At 34.7% G+C, this 14,920-nt stretch overlaps 1 protein-coding gene across 3 annotated transcripts in view; it reads right to left on the bottom strand.

Annotated features, from left to right (window-relative positions):
• The window catches only part of Dmd (dystrophin), a 1,091,134-nt gene that overhangs the window by 648,425 nt on the left and 427,789 nt on the right, over positions 1-14,920 (bottom strand). For all 3 annotated transcript variants that reach the window (XM_050128228.1, XM_050128226.1, XM_050128227.1), the window contains exon 8: positions 1,381-1,613. In XM_050128228.1, the coding sequence (XP_049984185.1) occupies positions 1,381-1,613 (233 nt within the window). The remainder of the gene's footprint in view (positions 1-1,380; positions 1,614-14,920) is intronic.

Here is a 14,920-nt window from a genome sequence, read left to right as displayed (position 1 = left end):
AGGGAGGGTGAGAGGAGTGGGGGGAGGGGGAGAAGAGAGGGGGGAGGGGGAGAAGATTGGGGGGAGGGGGAGGGAAATGGGAGTTTGGGAGGAGGCGGAAACTTTTTTTTCTTATTCTCAATAAAAAAAGAAAAAAATGTTACAAAAATGTGTAAATTCATATGTATAATAATTAAATCTTTTATTATGTAATTATCTATAACTATATGGTAAATGTGAGTGGAGGTGCCTTTTATGGGCTCTGCATTCACAAAGATGAGGCGAATGACTTGACTATGGTCATGTCATTTGTAATCAACTAGAAAAGCCCATAAAAATGTGTTCTTAAGAGTACAAGGTACTTTTTAAAAATTGTTTTGTTTCGATATTGCTAGGTCTTCTATACAACAGAGGCTGGCCCTGAACTCAGAATCTTCCTGTGACTATTAACCACCACATCAGCTTCAAGGTAGTTTAAATGCTACTTGTTTCTTAATCATCAAGTTCATTTTATTGTTCCCCTATTTCTGGCTTGCTCCTTCCTTGACTTTCAGAAGAAAGAAAACAATTCTGTAACATCCAAACACATTCAGTACAATTTATTGTTTCTTTAGAAGTTCTTCAGTGCTTTTACAAGTGAAATGAGTACCACGTATAAAACTTTCAAAATTGCATTTTGCACCCATAGAAAAAGAAAAGACATATAGCATAGTTGTAGCATCCAGGTAAAGCGTATTTATAGCAATGAATTCTCGAGTTTCTAATTGTTTGGGTAATTTCAGTAAATGATTTTCAATGATGGTGAGAAATGAGATGCTGAATTATTAAAGCTTGCTTATTTGAATATGGGGAAGCATAAAACCTAATACTGAAATCCAGCATATTTAAAATATATTGTATTTTGTTACTTGTCTTATTTATTTCTAACTCTCAATTATCCTTATGGCTCGAGGTAGAATACTGCTACAGGCAATTCAGAGAAGTGGATAATAAGCAAGTGTTAGATTATTATCTCTATCTTTGTAATATGTTATGGCTGCACAGTACCAAAACAAATAGTTTAAATGTAACCAGCTCAATTGAGCAAATTATTTTGTAGTAAAGATAAAAAAAAAACAGTTATTTACATTAATTAATGGAACCACCTATACTTATAAGGTTTATATGTTTGGACCTCATTTCTCCTTGCCCCCTTGAAATTATGACTCCTTCAGACAATTAATTCATGCCTTTGATTGTATTTAGGTTGTCAGAGTAGAGCGTGGAGCTTGTTTGCTAACAGAAAATAAGGTAGCCTAAAAACTGGTGGTAAGTCATAAAGGAGAAGGACATATCAAGTGAAAATGTGCACTTTAAAGAAAAATCTCTTACAGATTTTCTACTTATTGTTTTTATCCATACCTTTTGTTTGATGATCATCTCATTGATGTCCTCAAGATCACCCACCATCACCCTCTGTGATTTTATAACTCGATCAAGCAAAGAAAGCCATTCTGTAAGTTCTGTCCAAGCTCGGTTGAAGTCTGCCAGAGCAGGTACCTCCAACAGCAAAGAAGATGGCATTTCTAGTTTGGAGATGACAGTTTCCTTGGTAACCACAGACTGTGTCACTAGAGTAACAGTCTGACCAGGAGCTGGTGTTTTTGAAAGAAGGAAGAAAAGAAGAGAGAAAAATTGAGAAACATGCAAACAAGCCACTTTCAGTAACAATAAAAAAATATTAGTTGATAGCCAACAGTTTGAGTCAGTAACAATAAAGATACATTCGTTGACAGCCAACAGTTTGAGTCAAGACTTCTCACAATGTATCTAGCAATGCGGATACTTTATAGAGTATATATCAGAAAACATTTAAATGTTTAATAATCTTTAAAAATTTTTAAACTTATTTTCATGCTTTAAAAATTTAATTTTTTTCAGTAAGAATCATATAGTTTGTGAAGTTTATAAACAAAACTATTGAGATATTTCTAGGTAAAACTTACATATTTATTGACCATTCAAAGAAGAAAATAAAAAACTAAAGATTGTATAAGGTCATATTTCTGATTTCAGATTTTCTTGAATAATAAATGTACTTAGTTGGAAGAAACTCTCTGCATCTTACAGTGGGGACACTTCACATTTTATCTTCTGGTTTGGCAATAAAGTAGTAGATAATAGTGAAGAAAAAGCAAGGTCTATTATTTTTTAAAAGTGATAGCTAGTAAAACTTTTCTTTTTGATATAAAACACTATTTCGAGATCATTAAAATCCCAAATTAAAGTTAATAGTGTTGAATACTTCAATGGATACATGGAGTCTTCAGGCGAGACACATGGGTGAGAATCCTGCTGTCTGCCTTAGGAACCCTGAGCCCTTGCTTAAGTTATTCAACCTCTCTAATACTGAGCTTTTCTCATCAACGAAGGAAGAAAATAACAGAGTAAATGTCACAGGGAAAGATGTCTGGACTCAATGATAATACAAGAAATGTAAATACAGCAATGCCACACAATATCATCATCATCGTCCTTGTCGTTGTCATCATTGTCATTATCACAGTATTAGTGAGGTGCTAATAAGCTAGTCATTACTGTTAAGTATTACTATTTTATAATTACTTGGTCGATTATAAAATACTACTAAAAATATGGTGACAAGTGAGAGATGAGGACTGAAGACATGAAATTTGGGGAAAACTTGGTCTGCTGTTTGTTTGCTGCCCTATATTAACTAAATGATGCTGAGATAAATTTTCTGGTGTGAAATGATGCCTTGGTAACAACACAGAGAAGGATGATCAGAAACCAGTGCCAAAAGGAAGAATTCATTAATCTGTTTTACAGACAAATGTGACAGCATCATTATAATCAGGAGAGCCGCAGCAATGAAATACTGGATTAAGTGGTTCAGAAGGGAAGCATTCGGGAAGCACTGGAAATGGCATCTTAGCGGAAGATCTCATAGGTGTGTATAAGGGAGTTATTCAAAGCACATCAAAACTGTGCACCTGTATACTCTGAGGTGACAATGCATTCATTTCAGTTGACTGCATTGTTATTCATACTTTTTAAGTGGTCTCCTCATTAAGAAGACCGGAGAGGTAGAAGGATGCTTCTTCTCTTTCTAATGTCTAGGGAACACCCAGCAATTCCCACAGACAGAAGAGTAAGGCAGAATGAAAAGTGTTGCAGGTGTCAGAATTGAAACATAATACAAAAAAGGAGTAAGGAGAAAGCTAACACTGAAGAAATAAGAAGCATTGTTTTTCAAAGTCATCACACTACTGAGAGCATTTCTGAAAAGCAGGAAACCTAATCTGAAGCAAAACTATCATCTTGTGATCTATAGTACAAAGTTATTCATATACTTGCACTCTCCTCCCCTACTGTAAATTAAGTTTAGATATTATACAAGAAATCTCAACCAAGGAATTCGATCCTCAGGAATGATATATGGGTATGGTTGAGAGGAGAATTAAAATCTAACTGTAGGAGCTTACTGTAGACCATTAGGCGAACTGGAAAGCATGCTGCTAAAATAAATACACACTGACTTCTAGCAGCGTAGAATAGATTGTCAAGGTTTTCTTTCAAGCACCCCCTTCAAGTCTTTTATTGTTTGAAATTTTGATACATGTATATACTATTTTTTAACTCTACCACCTCTCATTTCCTCTCCTCAAATGCCCCCTCTACCCTCAATCACTTTTCCTTTCCAATTTCAAACACTTAAAAAGCAGAGTTCACTTGGGCTGAGTTCATAATCATCATAATTTTTCCACTCTCTCTTCCATGAAGATACCCAAACCTTAGGGGGGAGAGGTATGGTATAGATGCACCATTTAGAGCTCATCACTACACAGACTCTTATTCTGTGCCTATTGGTAGTTGTGGGGCTCTGGATCTATCACAAAAAAATTTCTAAAGAAAGTTGAGATATGTACTATGCTATGAATATAGAGATGTATATTTAGAAGGTAGTTATAAACTAAGTTCATTTAGCAGAGTGATAAGTATTTGGTTCTCCCCAAAGGCAGTCACAGGTCCCTCATCTAGCTAGTACCATACATGAGTTCTCTCTCATGGAGCAGACTTTAAAACTAGTTGTTACTATCCATGCTACTATTACATCTGTAGACTTATCTCTCCAGGCCATTCATTATTTAGCTCATAGCGTCATAGCTGTATATTCTGACTAATCCTATTTCTCCCCCAGTAGCATACATAGACACTTTCAACACTACAAATCCTATCAAGGTAGTTGATGGAAGACAGGGAGTTAGTGTTTTTTAAAGGTGTGCCCTCTGATAGGTGTAACAATTTCCAGTGGAGACTCTGTCAAGAGTACATAGACAGTACTAATGGGATTCAATGGGTGATTTTTAAAACGAGGTGGGTATAGAACAGGAGGTTAATCTGACAGGAGTTGTAGCACAGAGGTGGTTGAATACCATCAAAATATAATGAATGAAATTTTCCAAGAGTTAATTAAGATATATAGTTACAAAGCCCATGTTCATTAAACATTTTGGTATACTTAAAAGTCTTCTATATACAATGAATCCTAAAGTTAACAATTAATTGTAAATATATGTTTCGGGAAGGGTAAAATGTAGACTATGTGTAAGCATTTTGCTATTTGGATTTTAACTATTTTTTAGAAAAATATTTACTGTATTTTATTTTGTGTATATGTGTGTTACATAACTTCTTGAGATGCTAACGATTCTATCAAACTTATGCATTGCACTAGAAAATTAAAATGATTGTACCCAAAACTGTGAAATTTCTTTCATAGTTACACAAAATGACAAATTTAAAACAGCTAAATTGAATTGACTTTGGTAAAACAAAAATAACAGTAGGTGTAATATACTATTGCAAATGACAGCTTTGCTCTGAGTACTTTGTTAATTAAAAGGTGTTGACTTTAAGAAGGAACTCTTATTTTTTCCAAAATGTTTGAAGAGCATTTCTGTAGTCTAAATTTTTAATTGGTTTTATGGATACATGATTAGGCAGAGTATCAGCTTTGCTTAGAGCTATAAAACGTCTACTAAACTTTTCAAACACATACACACACACACTCTCACACACACATAATGTATCTGGTATCTTTCCTTTGAAGTGTTCACACACAGTTTTTCTATAATTCACAGGTCTTCTTTGGTTGGTTAAAAAAATACAAGAACATATTCTATTTGTAGCTTTGTTATATGACTGTGTTTCTTTCCATCTTCTGTTTGAAAATCAGTTAAGTTACTAATAAGTGATTGAATACATACTAATTGCTATGTGAGGTATATGTATACAATCCTATTATATTTTATTTTCATTTCATCATTCTGTGTTAAAAGAAGGTGAAATTGATACACATGACTAAATTGCTTTGCTGACTTGTTGAGATGGCACAGTGGCTAAGGATACTTGCTACCAACCCTGAAAACTCAAGTTTGACCCTGAAACACACAAGGTGAAAGTAGAGAACCAATTCTTAAAAGTTTGGCTTGCGCATATATGCTATGGCATGTATACAATCCCATCCTCACCTATACTACCTCATCACACAAAGTAAATAAATAAATTACCAATAACCAATGTGCTTCTGTTTAGTACTAAGGGATATAAAAAAGCCTCTAACTATCATTGAATTAAATAGCAGGAAGAAACATGAATAGTTTCTTTCTGAATATTTATTTATTCATTTATTTATTTATCTATCTATTTGTTTATTTATTTATTTAAAATTTCCACCTTCTCCCATCCTCCCTCTTCCATCCCCCTCCCCCTCCCCCTCATTCTCCAGTCCTAAGAGAAGTCAGGGTGCCCTGCCTTGTGGGAAGTCCAAGGTCCCTCCCTTTATCCTAGGAAGGTGTGCAGACAAACAGACTAGGTTCCCCCAAAATCCAGTACATGAATATTTAAAAAGATGGGATTTGTCATATTGAAATACAGAACAATTCAAGAGTACTGGGTAAGAAATCAAAAATCATTTCTGGAGTCCAGGATAGAAAAATATATTTTATATAAATGAGGAAGAACCTCGATTCTCTGTATCTGTAGTCTATACATAAAATTAGAAATCAATGTGCTTCCACAAGGAAAGAAAATGTTGAGAAATACACAAGGTGAAAGATTCATACAGTCATGTTAATTTTATTTCCAAATCAGAAGGCTTGAAGAAAAAAATTTCAGCCAAAGCCATAGACCCTTTGGAGTATAGTCTAAGCCAATTACTATACTGCCCTGTACAAAAGATGAAGAGAGAAAAGCTAAGCAAAGCCAGTGATACTAGTGAAAGATGACCCTCAAATCCCAAAGTGGTATCAGAATAATATTTATGTAACTACTTGGTTTAACTAAAGAATGTGTGTAGATCTCACTATAGGAAATGTGACAATACAGAGTCTACCCCCCAAAAGAAAAATGTAGACATGGCAAAAAAATTTATGATTAACTATTCAGTGTAAATGAGGCTTGTACTTGATCGAGGAAGCTACTTTTTAATCCTGGGAAGTATTAAGAAAATAAAAAAAACAGTTTAAGACTGTTACATCAAATAAGATCCCCTACTAAGAGTCAGATTCCCAAATAAGATACTTGTAGCTGTTAGTCATCTTTAACAAAACCCTCAATGTGTAGCACATAATAAGGTCTTAATAAACATTTTTTGTGACATGGATTAGAAAAATAAACAACATACTAAGAAGAGTATTTAAGTATTATACATATTTATTCCTATAAATGCATGTATGCATATATATATAATTTTAATCACAGTTTTAATCTAGGGATCCTTAAGGAAGAATAATTAGCTACAATACAATAAAAATAATAGTAAATAATCTAAAAATATAGATTCATTTGGACCAATTAAATAAGGTATTTAACTGAACTTTGAACAAATTAAAAATGATACCATTTCCTATACTGCTTCCTTATTTGTCCTTTTTGAAATGGACCCCAAAGCCACAATGAATGTGACATAACATATAAAATAATTGTGGTCGGTCAGTATGTGGAAATATTTAAAATCACATGCACTATTTGTGTTTTCTCAAAACATTAAATTTGGAACTAACATATGATCTAGCAATTCTGAATATAATTAAAAGACCTGAAAACAGGATATTGTACACAGATTAATTTTAGAATTATTCATGCTAGTCTAGAACTAAAGATACTAAAATGTCTTTTGAAGGCTTAATAAAATAAATATATATGTATTATAGCAATATAGTATATGCAGATATACCGTGATATTACTAACCTTTATAGGCGGTCTATTGGTATTATATAACATGACTACATCATGAATTATCAAGAGGTATGTTATAGAACAAGGTAGATATAATTAATAGTATTGTCCTGTATCCTTAAAATATTTAAGATGATGAGCATTATAGATTTGCTCTAATTGTGTACATGTGTGTGTATTTCTGTTGGTATATGCATGTACATGTATGCTTGCCAGATGACGTTGTCAGATTCTTTGGAACTGGTTAGAGAACTTGTGAATGGCCCAATTTGAGTGCTGAGAATTGCCCTTGTATCCTTTGCAAGAGAACTGTATAATCTTAACATCTGAGCCATCTCCCTAAGCCCAAAGGGCAATTTTATGTCACATATTTAACTACAAAGAATTTATGGGTGAGAAAAATATTTTTCCTCACTATTTTGGGGAAAGAAGACTTAAAAAAAGTCTTTGAATACTACAGCAAACATCATCCTATAACATCACAATCTTTCCACAATGGTGAGGCCCAGTGAAAAATGAATATTTTTGTTGTTGTTGTTGTTGATTTTAGCACTATTGTGTATCCCTCTGAAATTCTTTGTGAAGCAATCAGGATCTGCCAATAACTCTCTGTAGCGGGTTCTATGAGGCTTCACTGAAAACCTCTCTGAGACATTATTGGGCATTCCACAGATCATGAGAATATGGTTGCTGGTAAAGTCTAGCTGCTACTCTCCTATCTCTCTTTCTGTCTCTTTCTCTCTCTCTCTCTCCCTTTCTCCTCTCTTCCTCTGTAGGTTTCTCTGTGTGTGTCTGTTTTTCACACCTACTCCTTTTGTAAAAGGTTTTTTTTTAAAGTTTTGCTTATGTATTCATGCAGGTATGCAGGAGGTATGCACATTCAAGTGCAATTGCCAATGGAGTGCAAAACAGGGCATAAGATCCCCAGAGCTGGAGCTGGAGCTGGAGCTGCAGTTTCAGAACATTGGAAACTGCCCAAATTGGGTGCTGGGAACTGAATTTGCAAGAGCAGGACTGGCTCTTAATTCCAGCCTGGAAGAGTGCTCCTGATTGCTGCATCGATACAAGAGCCATCTTACTTGCCTGTGTTTGAGAAACCTTGGCCTAACTCTAGAGATAGCTCCCAGTTTACTGACAGTAAAGTGCCTTGACAGTACAGCGATTGCTGATTGCTGATGCACCTCTTGGAATGTCCAGTACTGCCTCTCTAACTTCCTTAAGGGCTACTGTACCAAGAGGAATTCCCAATAAACATACAGAAGCTTGTCTAAGACACAACATCATTTGTTTACATATCTGATCATCTCTAATATTCAGTCCTGGAATAATACTGTAAGTAATTAATTACTTCATAGTACAACCTGTAACTAATTCAATTGAATGGTGTGGAAAATTTCAAAAGCACACACAGATTTAGTGACATTTATTATTTAAGGGTTTACAAAGCAGTTGCATAATTCTTGGTTATACATGAGTTTCAATTGACCATCTCAGGTGCTCTTTCCTAAGTGAAACCATGCACTCCTGCAGGTAAAACACCAGAGTTTGACAAATTCATTAACTAAAGCCACGGACCCTGTGTTAATAATGACATTGGAAATCTAATTCCTCTCTTACTGGTTTGATGTGATTGTGTTGGGCTAAACTTGTCTTTTAATGTTCTGGGCACACTTTATGTACTGCTGGAATGGAATACATACCAGATGACAGTGGAACCAGCTAAATAAAAAATGAACTTATGTTTTCATTTAACTTGTAGAGAAGCACACCATGTCCTCAGTGATTATCAAGTTTCTATTAACAATAGAAACTAAAAGGAAAGTAAAAAAATATGAGTAAAAATTAAGAAGCCAAGTTTTCGTTATAAGCTAAAAGTAATGTATAGCTTTATCATCCTAGTTTCTTTAAAGTCTGCCCATAAAATCAGTAGGAGAAGCAATCATAAATATAAACACATTGTTTCAGTGATTGAATGCCAATGTTTCCAGGAGCACAAGCATTCCAGTTTTGGGAGCACATATTACCTTTTGCTTCAGACTTGAATCTCATTGTTTTCTTTTGAAGAATGGTTCTAAAATTAAGAATGTAAAAGGAGTCTGAGGAAACTATGAGCATATAGTTCATGGTTTTTGAAATAGGAAGACAGCCTACTTTGTTTATTCAGAAAGATAGGTAAAGCTGTGCTGTTGTAGGGTTGTTTAATTCTGAACTTAATTTACTAAGTTAAAGTCTTGCTAGTTCAAGGATATTGATAGATCCTGTGTTTTTTAAAATATGAAATTCTACTTAAACCTTAGTTTGACTGATACTTTTTCCCTGGTGCCACTGTTTTACATAAAAGATATATTTCAATATTCTTAAATTTGAAAGGATGTATAGTGTAGTCTGAAATATGTTCTTTTCTAGAGAATGTTTTCAGAATTTGTATTTCGCTAGTAGGTGGAAAGTTAAGTAGAAGTCTGACACATTTTGTCAAAAGTACAGTTCAAGTACAGTGTTTCCTTACTGATTTTCTATTGAGATGTTTCTTGTATTGATTTTCTATTCATTGTTGAAAGTTGACCACTAAATTCACCTACTGATATTATGAGATCTAATCTCTCCATTCACATTTCTTAATTTGGTTGTACATGCACACACATGCAAACACACACATACATACACACACACACACACACACACGAGAGAGAGAGAGAGATCCATAGGTGAAAGGAATAGTGATGGTAACATAAAGTCTTGTTTTTCTTCTAATAAACCACTTTATTTTTTGTTTGGGTAATTCAATTTACATGTTTACAGTAATTATTGATAGATAGGTAAAGATTATTATTTCTTTGGTAATCTGTTTTCTGGTATTTTGCTTATACTTTGTTTCCCTGTCCTCTGCAGTTCCATTCCTTTGAGGTTCTTTTTCTTTTTTTTTATCATTTCATGTCTACTAAAATTTTTTTCATAACAGAGCTTATATGAAAACTGTATATTTATAAAAAATTATTTTAGGCTGGTATCAGCACAACATTATTTACACATTCAAACTCTATACTTTAAACAGAAGATTTTATGTTCCTAATACCATAATTTATAGTTTGTGATAAATTCTATACTTTAAGACATCAACACAGCCAGGAGGAGGTAGCACATGCCTTCAATCCCAGCACTCATGAGGGAGACAGGGGAGATCTCTCTGATTTCAAGGGCACTCTGGTCTACAAAGTGAGTTAAAGGACAGTCAGAGCTACACAGTGACACCGTCTCAAAAAATAAAAACAAACAAAGAAAGCAACAGAATTGTAATTCTTTTAAAAAGGAATTATACAAAGTTCTCCTTTGTAGAAAATATTGTGCGAAAATATATTTTTGAATGAAGTGATATTATTTGTAAGATTCAGATGCATTAACAGATTTAATTACACTGTCTATACTATAAAACTATATTGAGGGAAATATAATAATTCTTATAATTGACATTTCTTTTATCTTGAGATAGTTATTTAAGACCTGGAAATAAAGCACATTTCCCTACTATTCAAATTATCAAATGCTTTAATCTATTGTTTTAAAACTGAAAATATGTAAGCTGTACAGATTTTTTCATTAAATGATAAGTCACAAAATGTGGAGCTTATTTCATGAAAGCAAGCCATGTGAAGAAGTCAGTCTAAATTGTCAAACTAGAAAATAAAACATGAAAATGAATTAAACAGTGTTGATAAGTATAACCAGTAAACATGGATGGAAAAATTTGACAGTGCTTAGTATGGAAGATTTTTATTACTTAATATCATTGGCAAATAAGAGCTAAAATGTCAAGTTATTTTCCCAATACCCTCAGCATCCAGAAAGTATGACAGCAAATGAAGACCAGAGGACTGACCATGTCTTCTTATTCCAGCAATCAAAGAACAACTTGTGGAAGTTGATTCTCTTCTCCCGGGGGGGCGGGGGGGGGCTCATGGGATGGAACCATACTTAGTCATCTTGCCGAAACAATCTTTCCTATTCTGTTTGAACAAATGTGTAGGCCCATGAAACCCTTATTCATGACAAAAGTTAATCCTAATTGTCTCTTCTCTAGTATTATGCAACAAAGACTTATATGTTCAATGATATTGGATATTGATTTCTACTGGTCCAGTTGCATTCTAGACTTTTGGAACATATTGTGGAAATTTCAATGCTTATTGTTAAAATGTTGTCACTTCAAAGCATTAATTCTTACGCTGAATTTTTCATACAATTCAATAGATCCTTGATATCACTCAGAATTTCTATATATATTTGCAAATTAGAAAGCATATTTGTATCTTCAACAGTTTGCTTAAGAGTTAGGCAATTCAATAGCTGGAAAGGTATCCTACTGGTTAAGAGCACTTGCTGCTCTTCCAGAGAACCCAGTTTCAGTTCCTAGCATCAGTATGGTAGCTCACAATTGTAGCTCCAGTTCTAGGATATCTGACAACATTTTCTGATCTCTGAAGGTACTATAGGCATATAGTACAAAGATAGAAATGCAAGCAAAGCATCCATATACATAACTAAAAAAATGAAACAAAAATATTAAGAAATTTAGAGTTGTAGAGTATTTTTTCAGTTCTTGACATTATCTTAAAAAGCACCCTGTTTAATAACTACTCAGTCACTCATTGTGGTAGGTGTTACTAAGCCTATGATATCATGGGAAATTGTTAGACATGATGAGCCTCATGAAAGTTTTATCTAGCATGTCCTTTGAGATACTTAGTTTAATACAATGTTCTATTACCTCCTTAGATTGCATCACCAAATAGAAATTTTAGTTAGGTATATTAAATAATTCTAATATTAGTCATTAAATGAAAATTTTCAGATTATAACAGAAATATAAAATAGATTGTATAATTATATAGAAGTTTATTTACTTTAAAATATTTTCCATAAATTGTAGAGCCTCTATACTGTGACAATGGCCATCTGTATTTATAAAAACAACTTTCATTCAATGCTGTCATTTAAAATCACAAAATTGTTGAAGGATCTATACTCACTTGTTAAGAGGGAGATGAGAATTATGTTTTTGACATATTTCTTCATTTCATTTCCAAATTATCTATAAGAAATATATAATCATGCTACCTTTATTTTTATTGAACTGTGACCATTTTGGGGCAACTAAATTCTAGGTAAATCAGCATTATACAGGCACACTGCAAATGGTTACTATGTATGGTTAAATGCTGAAGAAGTTATATAGGAATATGAATTCAAAAGCTTCTGGTTTAAAGAAAAATCTCTAACACTGCATTGAGACCACAACACAGTTGAATCAATCTACAGTAGAAGAAGGATAAGAGAAATGGTGTTAAAATTGATTGACGATTATATGTCTAAATCCTTGAGCATCATTAATAAAGATCACTCTACTTGCACTTACTGCTCTATTCATATCCTTTCTGGAAGATAAACTACTTCAAAATTCAGGATCCAATAGTAATAGACTATTATTCCTGAATTGCCACAAAACATTCCTGGGACTATGTTTGGAATGATTGAGAGGGGCACTAAAGGCTGAAAAGTGGATGTGACCAGGGAATGACTTGGCTGTTTGCCAAGGTAAGAAATAAATTGATACCAGCAATAAACCACAGTGAAAGAATCTTTCAAGAGTTTAGGTGCTTTGTCTAACTTCTTTAGTTATGTTTCAGTTATTAAATTATTAAGAACCTCTGATTTAGCTGTTTTGTATCTTGGATGGGAAGAAAGATGTTTTGAAATGATTTTCATTATTCATGGTTTCTTCTTTTTTGAAATTAAACTTAGAGTTTTTTTTAGATAATCCCCTTTTTATTAGGCCTCCAAAAATTGAGAATGGCCTCTGAAGAAGAATAGCTAGATGAATGTATCATTTTCCATGACAATATTATAATGCATTAGCTCACTTTATATTGCTACCTGAGCTATATGCAGTCAAATAAATGCTGCTAATCCAACGGTTTAAAATACCAGACTTTGTTGTCTCCCCAAAAGAGGTCTTACCTCTTCTGGGAAGTGGATTAGTGGTGGGATGGGGGGGGGTGAGAGGGCAGGAGAAGGGGAAGGAGGGGAAATTGGGGGCTAGTATATAATATTTAAAGATTTTAAATTAAGAAAAAAGGCTATAGGAGGATCCCACTAACATCCAAAATACAGCTCAGGATATGATTAAATCAAAGTTCAAAGGAAGGTTGAACATTCATTTAGAAAGGATCTCCTGAAGTGATTTATAATCTGATACATGATTAATATATACTATATATTTTACTCCTTGTTATCTAGACTATAAACATTTAGAGCAGTCTGGGAGAAGTCCAGGCAGTCTTCTCCTTCACTCCAATCTTCTCACTCTCTTGGCCTCTACCAAATATACACCCAGTCCTGCACCCTCCTAGTAACCATACCCCACTCCTCTACTGGGTAAAGACTTTTAGTTCTTCTAGAGACCTCACAGACTTTACAAGAGCAACAGGCTGTTTCCCCCCTACATTCCCCACTCTCACTATCTCTGTATCCCTCACCCTATCCCCAGTCCCATGCCTTCCTACTTACTGTGCTCCAGCCATCATCGGGGGCAGAGCTTCTCTGCCTTACCAGAGATCAAACAAACGGGGAAAAGTCCAGGTAGGCTGTTATTCTGTCAGTCTCCACACTCTATTGGCCTCATCTCACCCTATTCCCAACACCCCCACCATCCAACTCATCATATCCTTACCCCCTCTACTGGGACAGAATCTCCATAGTCTAGCAAAGCCCACACAGACTGGAAAATTCCCAGACAGGCTGACTATCTGCCAAACTACCCCATTATCTCTCTACTTTGATGTTCCCCCATCATATCTCATAGACCTCATAATTGCCTTTCCCCAGCCTCCAGCTGGGCTTGAGACTCCCTACCTTACCAGGGAATAAGAAGACTAGGAGAAAAACAAGTAGCCTTCCTGCCCACCAGACTCCTCCACTCTCTCACTATCTCTGCATCCACCCACCTTACACCAGTCTTAAACCCTCCTAGTGTTCTTTCTCCAGCTTCTAACTGGGAGAAGAGACTCCCTATTTCACCAGAGAAAAGTCCTCACAACCCAGAAGACCAGAGAGGAAACAGAAAGGAACAGAACACCTATCCAACAAATACAAACTCAGAAATTGGTACCTAGACCTTTAATTACTGCAATCTCATGTATCTAGAGGCCAGCTTAAGAACACAAGAAATAATAGCCAAGGCAGTATGTCACCACCAGAACTGAGCTATTCTACCACAAGCAAGTCCTAAATATTCGAAGCACAATAGTAGTGCACTCGCACGAGAGCATGCTTGCACACACACACACACACACACACACACACACACACACAAACTCACAAACACACTCACGACCTTAAAACCAACCTCATGAAGTTGATTGAGGTCCTTAAGGAAGAAAATAATAAATCCCTTATGGAAACTCAGGAAACCACACACAAACAATGGGAGAAAATGTGTAAAATTATTAAAGAAAGTCATGACAAAAGAAACAGTTGAAGGAAGCAAGTGATATTGTCCAAGTCTGTAAATGGAAATAGAAGCATTAAGTAAAACACAGACTGAGGAAAACCTGAAAATGAAAAATCTAAGCACATGAACAGGAACCACAGATACAAGTACCATCAAAATATACAACTGATGGAAGATAGACTCTCAGGTGTTGG

This window comes from Alexandromys fortis, unplaced genomic scaffold (genome assembly GCF_014885135.2).
Source record: "Alexandromys fortis isolate MF-2015 unplaced genomic scaffold, M_Fortis_MF-2015_v1.1 scaffold_265, whole genome shotgun sequence".
Taxonomy (NCBI): domain Eukaryota; kingdom Metazoa; phylum Chordata; class Mammalia; order Rodentia; family Cricetidae; genus Alexandromys; species Alexandromys fortis.
Note: the sequence above shows the minus strand (reverse complement) of the source record. Positions and strands in the feature narration are given on the sequence as shown.